The sequence below is a fragment of the Hippopotamus amphibius genome, chromosome 3 (assembly GCF_030028045.1).
Source record: "Hippopotamus amphibius kiboko isolate mHipAmp2 chromosome 3, mHipAmp2.hap2, whole genome shotgun sequence".
NCBI lineage: Eukaryota > Metazoa > Chordata > Mammalia > Artiodactyla > Hippopotamidae > Hippopotamus > Hippopotamus amphibius.
In genome coordinates this window covers 177,090,183-177,107,280 of record NC_080188.1, presented here as the reverse complement: position 1 = coordinate 177,107,280, position 17,098 = coordinate 177,090,183, and the positions used below count along the sequence as shown (strand labels likewise).

The window sequence follows — 17,098 nt, the reverse complement described above, 5'->3', positions numbered from 1 at the left end:
TTATAGGATCAGCGACAAACTGAAGCCATCCAGTTGCTACAAGCACAACTGACCAACATGACACAGCTTGTTTCAAATTTATCAACAACAGTAGCAGAATTAAAACATGAGGTAATTGTTTTTGATGGTACTTTAGGAAACAGTGTCATAAAGACAGACTTCATATCTAAGAACTTTAAACGAAGGAGATTGTCATTTATAGAGAACTTTTTCAGAACACCAGAATGTGGCATTTTAAAGTTTTGGGAATGTATTATCATAATCTTTTGGAAAACATGGCTTTCATAGTTTAGGTCTTACCTAAAATAGAGTTATAAAGCAATTCCATTAGGCCTTTTGTAAACCATTGGTAGTTGCAATATATACTTCATTTTCAGTTCAGAAAGGCTTATTAGGTTGCTTAACGTTTGCTTAAAATTTTCATTGATTTAAGAAGTATTTATTGAGCCACCAGTGTGTGAGGTATGAGCTGTCCAATCCTAGGTTGAGGCATACAGCTCTGAATAGTCCCTGGCCTCACAGGGCCTCTCACCTGGGGGAGAGAGGGAATACATACAGTAAATATATATGAAGGACAGTGGGGTAGAGAATGAAACGTGTGTGTGGACTGGTGGTGCTTTAAAATGTTGCTGCTTCAGATAGGGTGATGTTGGAAAGCTTACCTGAGGAGGTGGCATTAGAAGTGAGTGCTCAAGAGGAGTTAGCATCCACACAGAGCCTAGGGTCAGAACAAGCCTGTTATTAACAGAAGTAGTGCAGAGGGCCTGTGATTAGAAACAGTGTAATGTGTTTGGGGTCAGAAAGAAAGCTGGTGTGGATGGAGCACAGTGAATGAGCGAAGTGAGGGTAAGAAATGAGTTCAGGAAAATGGCAGAGACCTGGTCATGTAGAACTTTGTAAGCAATTTAGAGTTTGAATTTTATGTAATTATTGCAAATCATTGGAAAGCATTAAGAAACATGAATCATCTCACTGACAACACTTTGAGAAACTCCCTATTTGTTGCTCTGTGGAGAATTGCCTCTTAGAGACCAGGGAGAGTGGAAGTGGGGAGAAAACCAATTAAGGAAGCAACTGCAGTAGCCTGGGTGATGTTGGGTTGGACTACGATTTTAGAAGTGGAGGACAGTGTGAAATTGCTGAATTCAGGATATATTTAAGAGGTAGAAAGACAAGCCTTGCTGAAAGATTGGATGTGACGCATGAGGAATTAAAGGGTGATCCCCAGGCTTAAATCACTGGGAAATTGGTGGTTTAGTTTTGTAAAATGGGAAAGATAGGTAAGAGCATGATTTTTTTTTTCTCCCCAAGGAGGAAATAGTACAAATGAAATAATGAAAAGAATGTGGCAAAATGTTAACGTTTGGAGAACTTAGGTGAAAGGCATGCATATGTTCATTGTACTATTTTTAAAACTTTTCCTTAGGTTTGAAAATTTTTAAAGAATTGTAGGGGGGAGGTAGTAAAACATTGCCTTTGTAGTACATTTTCAAAGAGCATGCCCTGCATTTATGATTTTGAAGCACTTTGAAAAAATGTTAAAATTTTTGTCCTTTGAACTTTAGATCCCATTGTATTTTTTCTAATATGATTTTCAAATTATTATTATTATTATTAAGCCTTCTTCTCATCTCAGGTTTCAGATCGACAAAGCTATCTTGTCATATCTTTGATTCTCTGTGTTGTCTTGGGACTGATGCTTTGTATGCAGCGTTGTCGAAACACTTCTCAATTTGACGGAGATTATATCTCAAAAATTCCAAAAAGTAATCAGTATCCAAGCCCTAAAAGGTAAGTCAGCATTGTATTTCACAGTTTTCCTCTTGAGAAATTTGAGCAAATAAAAGATACTGAGATCATTTCTTTCCCCATATGATTATCTTGAAACCCAAATGTTAAAAACATCATTGGAACTAGTGAGATGTTCCTATGGTTCTGGAAGGTTCTGTAGACTGTAATAGAGAAAACACTAATAAGTACATAAAAACCCTTGAAATGGTGTGAAAGATGCTTGAATGTGGAATTCAAAGGGGGAGGAGGAGAATAGGTATTTTAATACAGCACCTTTTAGAGAATGATCCTTAATTATTTTTTTAAAATGTATTATCAATAACTGGAGTGCCACCTTAGAGATTAGTCCTGTGTGGCATGTATAGTTCTCTAGTGTCCATCTAACCCCAACTGTAGAATAAAGTATGTGTATTTTACTCATTGTGCCCAATGTTGATTTTTCTTAATGTTAGGTGTTTTTCTTCCTATGATGATATGAGTTTGAAAAGGAGAACTTCATTCCCACTCATCAGATCCAAGTCTCTACAGTTAACTGGGAAAGAAGGTAGATTTTTGTGGATGTGTAATATGTATATAGAAACATGAATCTAGCTTCCTTCTAGCATGAATATAATGTCAATGTTGTGTTCTCGACCATCTGCAACAGAACAGTGGGTATAAGTAGCCTTTGTTTGTGCAGTGTCAAAGCTACCTTACCATTTCCACACTTTAAATCTGTTTTTGTTCCTAAAAGCTCAGAGGGTGGGGTGGGGGGTTTAGTTTAATTAGCCATTGGTAGCCTTGTTTGCACATGCTCCTGTTTAGAAGTATTTCTTTTTAGAAAGGGGTGTTTGAGAAAGTTCAGCAGATATGGAAAACCTGAATGTGCTCCCATAGTATCCTGTGCTTAATCTGCCTCCTCTTCCTGTACAGGTAGGACCCCTTTTGTCTCTAGTTTAGGCCTGTGAGGCAGTTTCTGAAAAATAAATTGGGTCTTTCTCTGTTTTATAGCCCAGGGTCTATAATAGTATTCCATTGTCTAACACTTAATGAATAAATTTAAATGAATGGATCTGTACTGATTGGCTGTTTTCCTGTATCAGTACTTTTTATAATTAGTGCTTATTGAGAGACTTATCTTCATAGCAGTATATTTTAAACCAAATTAATTATATATTTCAGCTAGTGCTTTCTTAATAATAATTGGATTCTGTTTCTTTAAGATTTAGTAACGGAGCAGCATGTTTCAATTGATTAAGTCAGGCACTCATTCCTAAGCCTCTCTCATTTACTGTCATCACAAAACTTTACAGACTTAATCCATTACATGTGTGTTTACTTAAGGCTAGTAAATTTCTTCCTACTTCGTGCTTTTTTCTTTCTTTTTTCCTTCTTTTTGCTATGTCTTTTTATAACTGAATTTTTTAAATGAAGTATACTTTGTACAGGAAAGTATATCATATGTAAAGCTTGGTGGATTTTCACAAACCAAACATACCTGTGTGACCAACACCCAGATTAAGAAGCAGAACGTTATCCAGCACCCCAGAAACTTCCTTGTGCTCTTTTAGTCACTATCTGTCACCTCTCAGTATAGCCGCTACGTATTTTGATAGTGTGAGATTCACCATGTCATTGAGTATAGTTATAGTTTGCTTACTCTCATTCCTGTATAGTATTCTATTACACAGACATACTACACAGTCATTTACATTGGACTGTTTTCAGTTTGAGCCTATTACATATCTTTCATCAAACACATGAACACACACCTGTTGGGTATATACCTAGAAATGGGATTGCTGGATCATAAGATTGTGTATATTCCACTTTAGTAAACACTGCCACACAGTTTTGCAGAGTGTAGTATGAATTTGCCCTCCTATCAGCTGTTTTGGAGAGTTCCATTTGTTCCACATCCCTGTTAACATTTAGTATTGTTGATCTTTTAGCTGTTCTGATTGGGTGTATATGCATTACTTATTTGAGCTGTATTCATGTGATTAGGAAATATGTTGAGATGTTTTTCCTTCTCAGCATTTTTAGTCTTATTTTAAATTAGTTGAAATCCTATTTTACTGTTTCTCTTCCGTTTATTTAACTCTTTAAGACCAGATAGAGTAGGCTTTTGTACCTGATAATAGAATTACTTCTATTTTAAACAACTACGTCATCTTGGTTCATCTCTACAATTAAAAAAGTTGAGTACAGTAAGGAGGAAACCAGCTTTAATTCTGACTCTGCTGTTCATTAGTTTATTTCTTCTGTTTGAATTAAATCTCTTCTTATGGCATTTATTATAGTCTACTTTGATTTTAGCCATCCTGTACTTGCCTTATTTTTAATCCTAAGATCTATGAGAAAGGTCCATGTCTTGTTTTCTTGTTGTGGTAAAAGATATATAACATAAAATTTACCATCTTGAAATTTTTCTCTTAAAAATTTAATTTTTAAGTGTATTGTTCAGTAATGTTAAGTATATTCACACTGATGTGAAACAGATCTCCAGAACTTTTTCATTTTGTAAATCTGAAACTCTGTATCCTTTAAACAGCTGCCTTTTTTTTCCCCTCCTCATCATTGTGTTTTCTTTTTTTGTGAATTTGAACACTTTAGATAACTCATACAAGTAGAATCATATACTATTTGTCTTTCTCTGACTGGCATATTTCACTTAGCATAACGTCCTCAAGTTTCATCCATGTTGTAGCACGTGACAGGATTTTCTTTTTTAAGACTGAATAATATTCTGTTGTACAGATATACATCATGTTTTGTTTATTCATCTGTTGGTGGGCATTTGGGTTGCTTCTACCTCTTGGCTGTCGTGAAATAATGCTGCTGTGAACGTGAGTGTGCAAATGTCTCTTTAAGACCTTGCTTTCAGTTCTTCTGGATATATAGTTGACCCTCGAAGAGTGCTGGAGCTAGAGGTGCCAAGACTCTCTGCAGTTGAAAATCCATATATAATTTATAGTTGGCCCTCCACATCCCTGGTTCTTCCATATCTGAGTTTCTGTATCTGCAGATTCAGTCAACCACATGTTGTGTAGTACTATAGTATTTACTATTGAAAAAATCTGTGTATAAGTGGACTCACACCATTCAAACCCATGCTGTTCAAGGGTCAACTGTGTACTCAAGTGGAATTGCTGGATCATACGGTAGTTCTATTTTTTGAAGAACCTTTACAGTGTTTTTCATAGTGGTTGTACCATTTTACAGCTCCACCGATAGTACACAGTGGTTCTAGATTTCTTCATATCCTCACCAATACTTGTTTCCTATTTTGATAGTAGCTATCCTAATGGGTGTGAGGGGATACCTCATTTTGCTTTTGATTTGCATTTCTATGATGATTAGTGATATTGAGCATCTTTTCATGTGGTTGTTGGCCATTTGTAAATTATCTTTGAAGAAACATCTATTCAAGTCCTTTGCTCATTTTAAGATCAGGTTACATTTTTTATTGTTTAATTGTAAGAGTTCTATATATTCTGGATATTAATCCCTTATCAGATATGATTTGCAGATATATTCTCCTATTTTGTAGGTTGCGTTTTCACTCTTGTTGTGTCCTTTGATGCACAAAAGCTTTTTAAGTTTGATGTAGTCCATTTGTCTATTTTTGCTTTTGTTGCTTGTACTTTAAATGTCACATCCAAGAAATTATTGCCAATGCCAATGTCATGAAGTTTTTCATGTTTTCTTCTCAGAATTTTATAGTTTTAGGTTTTATGTTTAGGTTCTTAATCCATTTTGAGTTAATTTTTGTATATGATATAAGGTAAAGATTCAACTTCATTCTTTTGCATGTGGATATCCATTTTCCCAGCACTTTGTTGAAGAGACTGTTCATTCCCCACTGAGTGGTTGAAGATTATTTTGTTGAAGACTATTTGACTATTTGTGTGAGGGTTTATTTCTGGGATCTTTTTTTATTCCCTTGGTCTGTATGTCTGTCTTTATACCAGTACCACACTGTTTTGATTAGTGTAGGTTTGTGATATGCTTTGGAATCAGGCAGTGTGAGTCCTCTATTTTTCTTTTTCAAAATTTTTTTGCGTATGTAATATCACTTGGGATTTGATACGAATTTTAGAGTGCATTTCAGCAAAAAAATGCTACTGGGATTTTGATAGGGATTATGCTTAATCTGTAGATCATTTTGGTAGTATGGATATCTTGACAATATTAAGTCTTCCAGTCATAAACATGAGATGTCTTTCCATTCGTTTGTACCTTCTTTAATTTCTTCCATCAGTGTTTTGTAGCTTATACTTTGATTTGCATCTCTCACTTTTGTTGACTAGCCAGGTGGGCCAAAATTATTTTAATTTTTGTAACACATTTTTATTGTGAAATATAAGTGAAATCCAAAAAGTGCATAAAACTGAAATGTACAACATGCAAAGTAATTATAAAGTGAACACCTGTGTAACTAACACCCAGATCAAGAACTAGAACAAGGCCGGCACTTTCGGTATTGCTCCTTGTAGAGGTGGCTGTCCTGACTTTTGAAATAGTCATCGTCTTCATTTTGTTAATAGTTTTACCATCAGTGTTTGGAGTCCTCAACAATATAATTTCATTTTTCCCTGGTTTTGAGCTTTTGGTAAATGGAATCATACCATACATACTCTTTCTTTTGTCTTCTTTCCTTCAGCATTCTATTTGTAAGGTACATATACATGACTGTACTCCATTTTCAATATCGTATAGTATTCAGTAACTGACTAGATCATAATGTAGTTATCCATTCTACTGTGTTGTTTACAGCAGGGGCTATTACAGATAATGCTGCTGTAAACATTCCCTTTGTTTGTATACCGGCACATAGTTGCATGAGTTTCTCTAGGAATATTACCTAGATGTAAAATTGCTGGGTTGTAGGGTATGCTTATCTACAAGTTATAAGATAATGGCAGACTTTTCCAAAGTCGTCATATCAGTTTATCCTTCCACCAGTACCATGAGAATTCCCGTTATTCTACATTTTTGCCAACACACACTTAGAATTGTCAAGTTTTAAAGTGTTTGTTAACCTTATTGCAGTTGTAATTTGCATTTAACTGATTACTAGTGAGGTTGAGCATGTTTATTTAGGCCATTTAATCATTTGACTTTCTTGGCCATTAAAGGTTTTTGCCTATTCTTTTACTGGGTTATCTCTTTCATACCAGTTTATAGTTATTTTTAAGATTTGGATTCTGTTAGTTGGTTAAATGTTGCAGATATCTTATTTTACTCTTGAGACATTGTGTTTTACTCTCTTTACATGTAGTCTTTCAAATAAGAGAAGCAGCTCTTAACTTTAATATAATCAAATTTATAAAATTTTTCCTCATGTGTTTAGTGCTTTTTCTCTCTTGTTTAAACCGAATTTTTTTTACTCCAAGTTTATGGATGGTATTCTCACATTTTAAACGTTTATTTTGGCTTTTATTTTTAGGTTTTTAAACTACCTGGAATTGATTTTTTTGTATATGATGTTAGGTAGGGGTTCCATTATAAAATTTTGTATGATTCACTTGTTTCAGGTTTCTTGGCCATTATTGGTTCTGTTTCCATATAAATTTAGAATCATTTATTAAATGTTTCACCAAAAAATTACTAGGCTTTTGATTAAGATTACATTGACTCTACAGATCAATTTGGGAAGAACATAGCATCTCTCTGCTCCAAAAAGGTCAAACTTTTGGGAGTTTTGTTACTAGAATATTTTTTGATGCTGTTGAAGATGCATTTTATGTGTGTGTGTGTTTATTGCTGGTATGTAGAAATGCAGTGGATTTGGTGCTAGTGAGGTTGCCATGTGCTTACTGGTTCTCTGCTTGTTGGATCTGTCCACTTCTGATAGAGGAGTATTAAAGTCTCCACCTATAATAGTAGATTCATCTGTTTCTTCTTGTCGTTCTACCAGTTTTTGCCCCAAGTATTTTGACACTCTGAGAGATACCTACACATTAAGCATTGTTAGGTCTTCTTAGAGAATTGACCCCCTTATCATCATGTAGTGGCTCTCTTTATTTTCAGTAAATTTCCTTGCTCTGAAGTCTGCTCTGTCTGAAATCAATATACCACTCCTGCTTTCTTTTGATTTGTGTTAGCATGGTATGTCTTTTTTTATCCCTATACCTTTAATCTATAATATGTGTATCTTTATATTTAAAGCAGGGTTCTTGTGAGCAACATCTAGTTGAGTCTTGTTTTTTGATCAACTTTTACAGTCTTTTAAATTGGTATGTTTAGACTATTGATGTTTAAAGTGATTATTGATATTAATCCAACTGTATTTGCCATATTTGTTATGTTTTATACTTGTTACCCTTGTTCTATGTTCCTATTATTGTCTTCCACATTTTTTTTCTGCCTTTTGTGGTTTTAGTTGAGCGTATTATATGGTTTCATTTTTTTCCTTTCATAACATGTTTAAAAAAATTGCAACTTTTTTAGTGGTTCTATACACTTAACTAATACAAGTCTATTTTCAAATAACACTATACTACTTTACAGGTAGTAAAATAGTTTATAATAACAAAATATTCCTAATTTCTCCCTTCCATCTCTTATATCATTACTGTCATTCTTTTTACTTCTATAGAAGCATGTATATTTACATAAGCATACTCAAACACATTGTTGCTATTATTGTTTTGAACAAATTGTTATATTGTGGATTAAGAATAAGAAAAGTAGATAAAAGTTTTTATCTTACTTTCACTTCCTCCTTCTCTGATGCTCTTCCTTTCTTTATGCAGATCTGAGTTCTGACCTATATTATTTTCCTTTCTGAAGAACTACTCTTAACATTTCTTGCAAAAGCAGGTCTATTGGCCACAGTTCCTCAATTTTAGCTTGTATCTTTGATTTTTTTTTAATTTTTAAAATAAATGTATTTATTTATTGGCTGCATTGGGTCTTTGTTGCTGCATGTGGGCTTTCTCTAGTTGCTGTAAGCAGGGGCTACTCTTTGTTGCAGTGCGTGGGCTTCTCATTGTGGTGGCTTCTCGTGTTGCAGAGTGCGGGCTCTAGGTGCATGGGCTTCAATAGTTGCAGCACATGGGCTCAATAGTTGTGACTCACAGGCTCTAGAGCACAGGCTCAGTAGTTGTGGTGCACGGGCTTAGTTACTCCGTGGCATGTGGGATCTTCCCAGAGCAGGGCTCAACCTGTGACCCCTGCATTGGCAGGCGGATTCTTAACCACTGCGCCACCAGGGAAGTCCTATGTTTGATTTTTTGAAGTTTGTATATGATAGACCTGAGTGTAGTATTTTTGGCATTTGTCCTTGGTGTTCTGAGTTTCCTGGATCTGTGGTTGCTGTCAGACATTGATGTGGGGAAATTCTGTCATTATTACTTAAAATATTGCTTCTGTTCCTTTCTCCCATTCTTATCCTTCTATATTCTCATTACTTGTATGTTACACCTTTTGTAGTTGTCCTGCAGTTTTTAGATATTCTGTTTTGTTTTTTTTTTTTTTAATTCTTTTTTCTCTTTACATTTTAGTTTTGGAAGTTTCAACCTCAGTTATTCTTTGCTAAGCTGTGTCCAGTCTACAGTGAACCCATCAGAGGCATTCTTCATTTCTGTTACTGTGTTTGATTGCTAGTATTTCTTTTTAATTACTTTTTAGAATTTTTCTGCTTATATTATCCATCTGTTCTTGCATGTCATCTCCTTTTTTTCCATTTAAGTCCTTAGTGTATTAATCATGGTTTTTAAAAATTCCTCGCCTAATAATTTCAGCATTCCTGCCGTATCTGACTCTGGTTCTGATGCTTGTTTAGTTTTTTCAGACTGTTTGCCCTTTTTTAACTGCCTTATAATTTTTTGTTGAAAGGGGAATATAATGTACAGGTGGTCCCCAACTTATGATGGTTTGACAACGATGTTTCAACTTTACGATGGTGTGAAAGTAATATGCATTCAGTAGAAACTGTACTTCAAATTTTGACCTTTCCTAGGCTAGTAATATTCAGTATGGACTCTCATGATGCTGGGCAAGCGGCAGCAAGCTCTCAGGACAAAAATGACTTCTGTGTTCCACCTGACTGTCTGGATTCCTACTTTTCCTTCAGTTGTGTCCTGGGATTACTTATGTAGTCTTGATAGCCTTTCTGTGCTGTTAGTAATTTTAAAAAAAATTCATATTTAATTGCTTTCAGTGGAGAGGTTGATCTGAAAACCATTAACAACCATTCCTAGAAGTAGACATCATATTTTTTAAAAAAGCAATTTGAATGAGATTAGTAATCTGATAGAAATGACTATTTAAAGGAATTTTTGGATATTTTTATATATTTGATGACTTTCTCAACAAATTTCCAAGACATAATGTAAAAAATAATTCATTGAATCGTTATTAGTAAATTCCTGATATATGAAGTTTTATAGTGAATTTGCTATTTATAAACTTCTGCCTGCATAAATTGTTTACTTTTAGTGGGTTGAATAGGACTAAAGTCTCATAGCCCCTCTTTTATATGTATGTTTATCTTGTCAGTGTGGGGCTGTCATGAATGTGCTTAAAGTAATGAAATCTTAGAAACCTAAAACCAGTATTTCTAAATTACTCACCATGCCAGTGAGTAAATTAGTACTTATTCATTATTGCTTGATCACTGATACTGCATATTCAAGCTATTTTAAGATTTTGGAGTTCATAATTTTGATCACAATAAATCATAGTTTTGATAACACTAAATCATAGTAATAAACAGAAAACACTTTCTTAGACCTCTTTTTGTGTGTATGTTCCTTTAACTGGCTTTCATACACAGTCACTGCTTGTTGCACATAGTTAACCCATATTTGCAGTGTAGAGTTCAGTCTTTCAGAAAAATACTCAGATGATCTAGAGGTTTGGTATTAGCTCACCTGGTGAAGTTATTTTTCTTATCACATAAGAGGGTAGAGCTGGCGCAAACAAGGATCCTTACTGTGTTGGCCGATAGCTGATAGCCCACACAGTAAGTTAAAAACTTAAGTTATTTGATAATGACCCATCAAGCCCAAAATAAGAATGGTGCCCTCTCCTAACTTGTTGCTTTTGGCTTACTAATTTCAAATGCATAAATATATGATTAACGTGTTATAAATTCATTGGTTCTGTTAAGAAAATAATTAGAAAGTGGTAATATTTATAGTATTTAATCATAGTATAATCTACTTTACATTTTACATCTGCTTTTCTTTTTCTTACTTTTAGTAGACCCAAATGATTTGTACATTGTAGAACCCCTCAAGTTCTCTCCAGAAAAAAAGGTAATGTTTTATTCCCTTTTAAGTGTATTGGTGTGTGATGTGGGTGTAGGTGAAGAAATAGGTTGAAAGTTTTAATAAAACCTTTAGGTGTTCCTTAAACTTACTGTTTATTTTCAATCATGATAATAACATAGATGTTTATAGGAGTCAGCGAACTATGACCCACAGGCCATATATAGCGGGAGGCCTATTTTGTATGGGTCCGGAGCCATTTTTAAAGGGTTGTAAAATATGCAAGAGAGTATGTGGCCTGAAAAACCTAAAATATTTACTATCTGGCTTTTACAGAAGAAACCTGCTGACCCCTGGCAGATAGTCATTCTTTATTATCAGTGCGTCTCAGGCACAGTTTGTGTACTATTCCTGTAATCCTCACATCAACCTGAAGTTGATACTCTCTCCATTTTTTAAGTGAGAAAACTGAAACTCAGTTTTGTATCATCTTTAAATGACCCATTAAATAGGTAGCAAAAACCAGAACACACTTAGGCTTTTTTTGGTTACAAAATGTGTGCTTTTTCCATTTTGCCTCTCAAAGTAAGTTGTATTCATTTTGATTAGAGGTAATTGTCTCTAGGTGAAGGAACTTGGCCATTAGAACCAAATAGCCTAGGATTCAATCCTCACTTGGCCACTTACGACCTTGTAACTTGGGCAGGGAATCAAACCTCTGAACCTTGGTTTTCTCAGTTGGTAGCCAGGGACAAAATACTCACCTAGTAAGTAAAATACACATGAAAGCAACTAGAATAATACCTGGCACATAATAGGCACTTAGATGTTAGTTATCACCCCCTGAACTATATTCAGAGGTGGCAGATAAGTAAAGGGTTTGATTGTGTAGTACTTAACAAGATGGAAAGGTAATTATGGTATCTGACAGAACATTAAATAGTATGTTTTGCTGTTTATAATACTCTTACTTTCCACCAGGAGGTGGCACTTTACTCCAGTAGCTCAGCTCTCTGAATGTTTGATTAGGTAGCTATTGGAGATCTAATTCCTACCCTTTTTTACTTGTGTTATAGAAGAAACGCTGCAAGTACAAAACTGAAAAAATTGAGACCATAAAGCCAGCAGAACCATTGCACCCTATAGCCAATGGAGACATAAAAGGAAGAAAGCCTTTTACGAACCAGAGAGATTTTTCAAATATGGGAGAAGTTTATCACTCTTCTTACAAGGGTCCTCCATCTGAAGGAAGCTCAGAAACTTCATCACAGTCAGAAGAGTCTTATTTTTGTGGCATTTCAGCTTGCACAAGTCTGTGCAATGGACAGTCCCAAAAGACAAAAACTGAGAAGAGGGCTTTGAAACGAAGGCGATCCAAAGTCCAAGACCAAGGAAAATTGATAAAAACTCTAATACAGACTAAGTCAGGATCATTGCCAAGCCTGCATGACATAATCAAAGGAAACAAAGAGCTCACCGTGGGAACATTTGGTGTTACAGCAGTCTCGGGACATATCTAAAATTAATCGAACTTTTCATACTGGAGACTTTTGTTGCTGTTGTTCTTTGAAGAACAGTCTGTGGTATTTGAAGGGTTTGGGGGAGGGAGAAAATATTAATGGGAAAAGTATTCAGAAATTACGGTTTCTGCCTTTATAAAAAGTAGGTGGGATTGTGTCAATCTTCGTTAATGAGCTGCAGTTTTACAAGGCTGATCACTTCCTACAACGACAATGGTAGACATTTTATAAAAATGTTTTTTCATAGATTAATTATTGGGAAAAAGTAATTTGGAAGCCCAGTTCCTTGGGTGGGATAGGAATTGAAAGTCTAAACCTCTTTCTTTAGCTTTGTTCCTATTTCTTGCACCTTCCCATATTTATGTGCCTTTTGTCTATTTATAATGCCACTGGAAGAGGAGGGAGAACTTTTTCTGTCATTTGATTTCTTTATAACTTTGTTAGTTTTTTGAAGCTGCAAACACTACAAGGCTTTAAGGTGATCTGCACCTGGAGTTCAGTAAAGATCAGTGGAGACCGTGTAAAGATCCTAAAGACTTGGCCAACTAGACCTCTGTTTAGACCTCTGTTTAGCAGACTCACTTGAAACAGACACTTGATGGAATTTTTAGGTCTATTTTTTTAGGTAAGTGGTGATACTTTTAATGTTATTTTCATTTAACTTATTCACACTAGTTTTCTTTGGTTACTAATTCAATGAGAGAAAAAAAACCTACACAGTCTTTTCTTGCAAATGACTGGTATTTGCAAATATTTTTGTAAATTCACCCTTTAAACACATTTAGCCACTTTTAAGGGTTTTCTTTAACTACATTACATTTTAAACTTTTACAGTAAGCACTAATCTTCCCAAGTTTCAGATCATTGTTTTCTCTTACAAATGGAAAATATGAAGGTTTGTCAAATGAATCCCGGTCTCATAATCACTGCCTGTGTACATATGCACGGAACCAGCGATTGAGTTTGTCAAGCCTTGTCTAATTGGTCGAGTCTAAAGGGATTATTATTCCTTGATGTTTGCTTTGTATTGGCTACAAATGTGCAGAGATATACATGTGTGATGTCACTGTGTTGTCTTCATTTTGTCTTTTTTCTTTAAAAATAATTGGCAGTGACTGTATTTGAATCAAATGATTTCTAAGTATGTGTTTGTACAGTAATGAATGAAAGTGGAAAGTTTTTGAAAGGGAGAGAATTGACAGATTTGTGTTGTTAAGATTTAAGTTATAAGTTATTGAGCACTTTTAGTAATAACTGTTTTTAAACTTGTCTAATACCTTTCTGGGGGTATTGTTTGTAATGTGACTTATTTAAAGCCTCTTTTGTTTGTTTAAGTTGCTGCTTTAGGTTAACAGTATGTTTAGATGATTTAAAATTTTTTCCAGTCTGTACAATTAGCCATTCAGAGCAAGAGGGCCTGATTGTATAGAAACCCATTGAAAAGAGGTCCAGATGAGAGCAGAGGTAGAGCAGGAAGTTACACCGTCTGTGTGCAGCATCCAGGGTTGTGGAAAGAAGACTTTCAATATGTAACTACGGAGCTGTAGTGCCATTAGAAACTGTGAATTTCCAAATAAATCTGAACACTTGTCTTTACTAATTACTGGCTCCTCTGTTTTTTGAAGGAGAACTTAACAAAATTGTTATTCTAAACATAGATTGGTTTTTGCCACTTTTAAAATTCAATACAGCAGCATCTCGTTAAATCATTGAACACATTTCAGCCCACTACAAACTGATTGAACTTTCACATAAACATTTTGTTCCCTATACAGTCAGAATTTCACCATTTCAAACACTGAGGCGAGTTCTGAATATTTAGTAGACTACACATATGTGCTTTTCTCTTATTAGGTGCCATCTTTAAGACGACTAATTTTTAATATTTTCCATATATAGATACAGCGTAACATTTTACAATTTGAGGTTTATTTTTCTTCTCTGAGATTATACTTATGTGAGGGAAAAAAATGAAAATTATTGCCAGTAATAGATTTGTGCCTGGTGAGAAACAAAGATGTGTGTGTGTGTGTGTGTGTGTGTGTGTGTGTGTGTAGTGGTAGTCAACTTCATTTTATTTCCTCTAATATTAAGTAAAGCATTAAAACAGTAGGAAATAAGAAACTGAGGGATCCGTAAGAGCAAGAACACAAGGTAAAGCAATTCTTTTAATTGGATTTTTAAAAATGTTACATAAATTAAGGAATGGAATAATTTTATAAGGTAAGGCTGCGCAGAAAGACAGCAGTTCTGTATTCTTTGCCACTTGCCACTAAGCTCCACCCTCCCCCCACACCCCGACCTTTACCCAGTCAAGGATTTCTTGCTCCCCAGCAGCAACCATTTTCAACTCTGTATCTACAGTTACTGTGCTTATTTTGCCACTTACTGATTTGCCAGTTTTTGATGTGTCCCCAATTTGAATATATAAACTTGTCAGCATGACTATAACTAGATATGTTAACTTATATTTGTTAACCTAGTTGAACAAATTTAAGATCACAGTATAATAAATATGTTCATTTGAAATATGTTTTAACTCTCCATTTCATACAGCAAAGTTACTTAAAAACCTCATACTTTTCCCCAACTTTTTAACTTGAAAAATTTCAAATCCATAGAAAAGTTTAATACCCATGCACGATTACCCAGGCTCAACAGTTAACATTTGTAGTTTTCTTTTTATAGATACATACCCATGTATTAAACACGTTTTGGGGGTGAGCCCTTTGAAAGTTAATAAAGATATCATGCCCTTAACCCCCTAAATACTTAAGCATGTGTTTTCTAAGAATAAGAACGCTCATCTACATGACCGTAATACTAGTATCACACCTTAGAAAGTCAATAATTCCCTAATATCTAATACACACTCCATGATCAGATTTCTCCAGGTGTCCTCATGCATTCTCTTCTGTCCTTCCCTTCCCTTTCCTTTCCTTCTTTCTTTACCAAGGGCCAGTCAGGTTTCATTGTCTACCTAGTTTCTTTTAAAATACACAGATTGCTTTATGATTTTGCATGTCTTCCTTGTGTAAGGACCACACTTATTTTCTCTGAATCATTCCAGTTTTAGTGTCTGGGCTACCAAAGTAGCTATTAAGAGCTTTTCTAGTGATGTAACAAGGCTGTCAGTATAAATTTTATCCCAACCCACAAGTATTCATTTATACAACATTAAGACATTTTTAAAAATCCTATTGGAGTATGTATTCATGACCTCTGCATTGTATTCCACTTCGAATATCACCTTCAAAATTAATCTTTAGAATATTTGTTTACAACAGAGTTCATCACTTGAATTTGTAAGGTTATATAACCTAGATTACCAACTTTGCATTCCATTTTTTTTGATAAATCAGATATTGAAAACCCAAATACCTTCAGTTATAAAAATTGTAAAATAAGTCTATTTGAGCAAATAGAAGCATTTGTGATTTTTAAGTTTATAAGGGATAAAAAAACAAGTTTTACACCCAGAATGGTTTAAAATAATTCCCCATGTATGCCATGCACCATACCACTTATGGGCAGGTGTTTAAGTCAGACTGCCTAGTTTCATATTTGTTCTGTTATCTCTGAGTTTGGCTTTAGACAAAATCACAGTCACAATCTCATTAAGCATCAGATTTCACACCTGTAAATATGTGTAACAGCACCCACTTCAAGTGATTGTTCTGAGGATCAGCTGTGCTTATACATGTGAAACTATCATGTGCCTAGCATGTAGTACACACATAATGTTAAGTATTAATGTTTTGATGCTCAGAGTGAGATCTCATCCCTGGTCTCTGAGCATCAATCAGCAGGTATAAGACTTGTCATCTCCAGCCTCAGTCTACAACCATCATCCATTAGCAAAGTCAGCAGGGAGCTTTGAGCCAGGTGTGCTCTGAGTAAGATTCCATCCTCAGTGCTTCCATCACAAGGGTAAATAAGTCACTCCAGAACTCTGCAGGGGTCCCAGAAAGACGTGGCTACCACTTGATATAAGGCCTTGCCACAACTTTATGCCTCAAAACCATTAAGGCAAATTTCATATGCCTTTGGTTCCTATTAATTTTATCACCACAAGAAACCTCATATGGCTCTTCACATCCCCCTTTCTGGACCCATATTCCTTCACCAACTCCTAAAAACACTTCCCCTGTGCCCTCTGGAACTCAAAAATCAATCATGAGTAAAATTTCCTAAATCTTTAACTTGTTTCAACCTTCCTCTTCAGGACATTATTCCAGTTGAAACTACTTCCCTTGAATCCTTTCCAGGAGGTCACTTTTTTACTTCTGAATGCCTCACACCACTTGACCTGGAGATAGACTAGATGGTCTCCTTAAGCTTCAATGCCTAAAATGCCTCACTTTGTATCTTGTGTCAACAAACTAGAGCATCTACTCTTTCTCCTTGTTGCAAATGAACCTCTTTTCTCTCACCTTCTCTCATCTTCATTCTTAGGGTCAACTCATTCTAATATTGCTTCTGTCATAATTTTTGATGACTTCAATGTGTACATTATTTTTTCTAGTTTCTCAGTTCTTTGCCTTCTTTCCCCAAAGGTCTTGTTCTCCAGCCTGTATCAGCCACTTA

The 17,098-nt window shown here is 35.1% G+C and overlaps 1 protein-coding gene and 1 non-coding gene across 4 annotated transcripts in view; one reads left to right on the top strand and one right to left on the bottom strand.

Annotated features, from left to right (window-relative positions):
- SUCO (SUN domain containing ossification factor) overlaps window positions 1-14,111 on the top strand; it is a 78,560-nt gene extending 64,449 nt beyond the window's left edge. The window contains exons 20-24 of one of the 3 annotated variants that reach the window (XM_057727338.1): window positions 7-111; window positions 1,637-1,791; window positions 2,244-2,335; window positions 10,987-11,039; window positions 12,068-14,111. In XM_057727338.1, the coding sequence (XP_057583321.1) occupies window positions 7-111; window positions 1,637-1,791; window positions 2,244-2,335; window positions 10,987-11,039; window positions 12,068-12,511 (849 nt within the window). In that variant the 3' untranslated portion in view covers window positions 12,512-14,111. Of the gene's footprint in view, window positions 1-6; window positions 112-1,636; window positions 1,792-2,243; window positions 2,336-10,983; window positions 11,040-12,065 lie in introns of all 3 variants that reach the window. The other 2 variants (XM_057727340.1, XM_057727339.1) reach the window with 2 other exon arrangements.
- Window positions 14,112-15,504: 1,393 nt separating this feature from the next.
- On the bottom strand, window positions 15,505-15,608 carry LOC130850586 (U6 spliceosomal RNA). Its single transcript, XR_009052953.1, has one exon. It is a non-coding gene; the product is annotated as a U6 spliceosomal RNA (small nuclear RNA).
- Window positions 15,609-17,098: the final 1,490 nt, after the last annotated feature.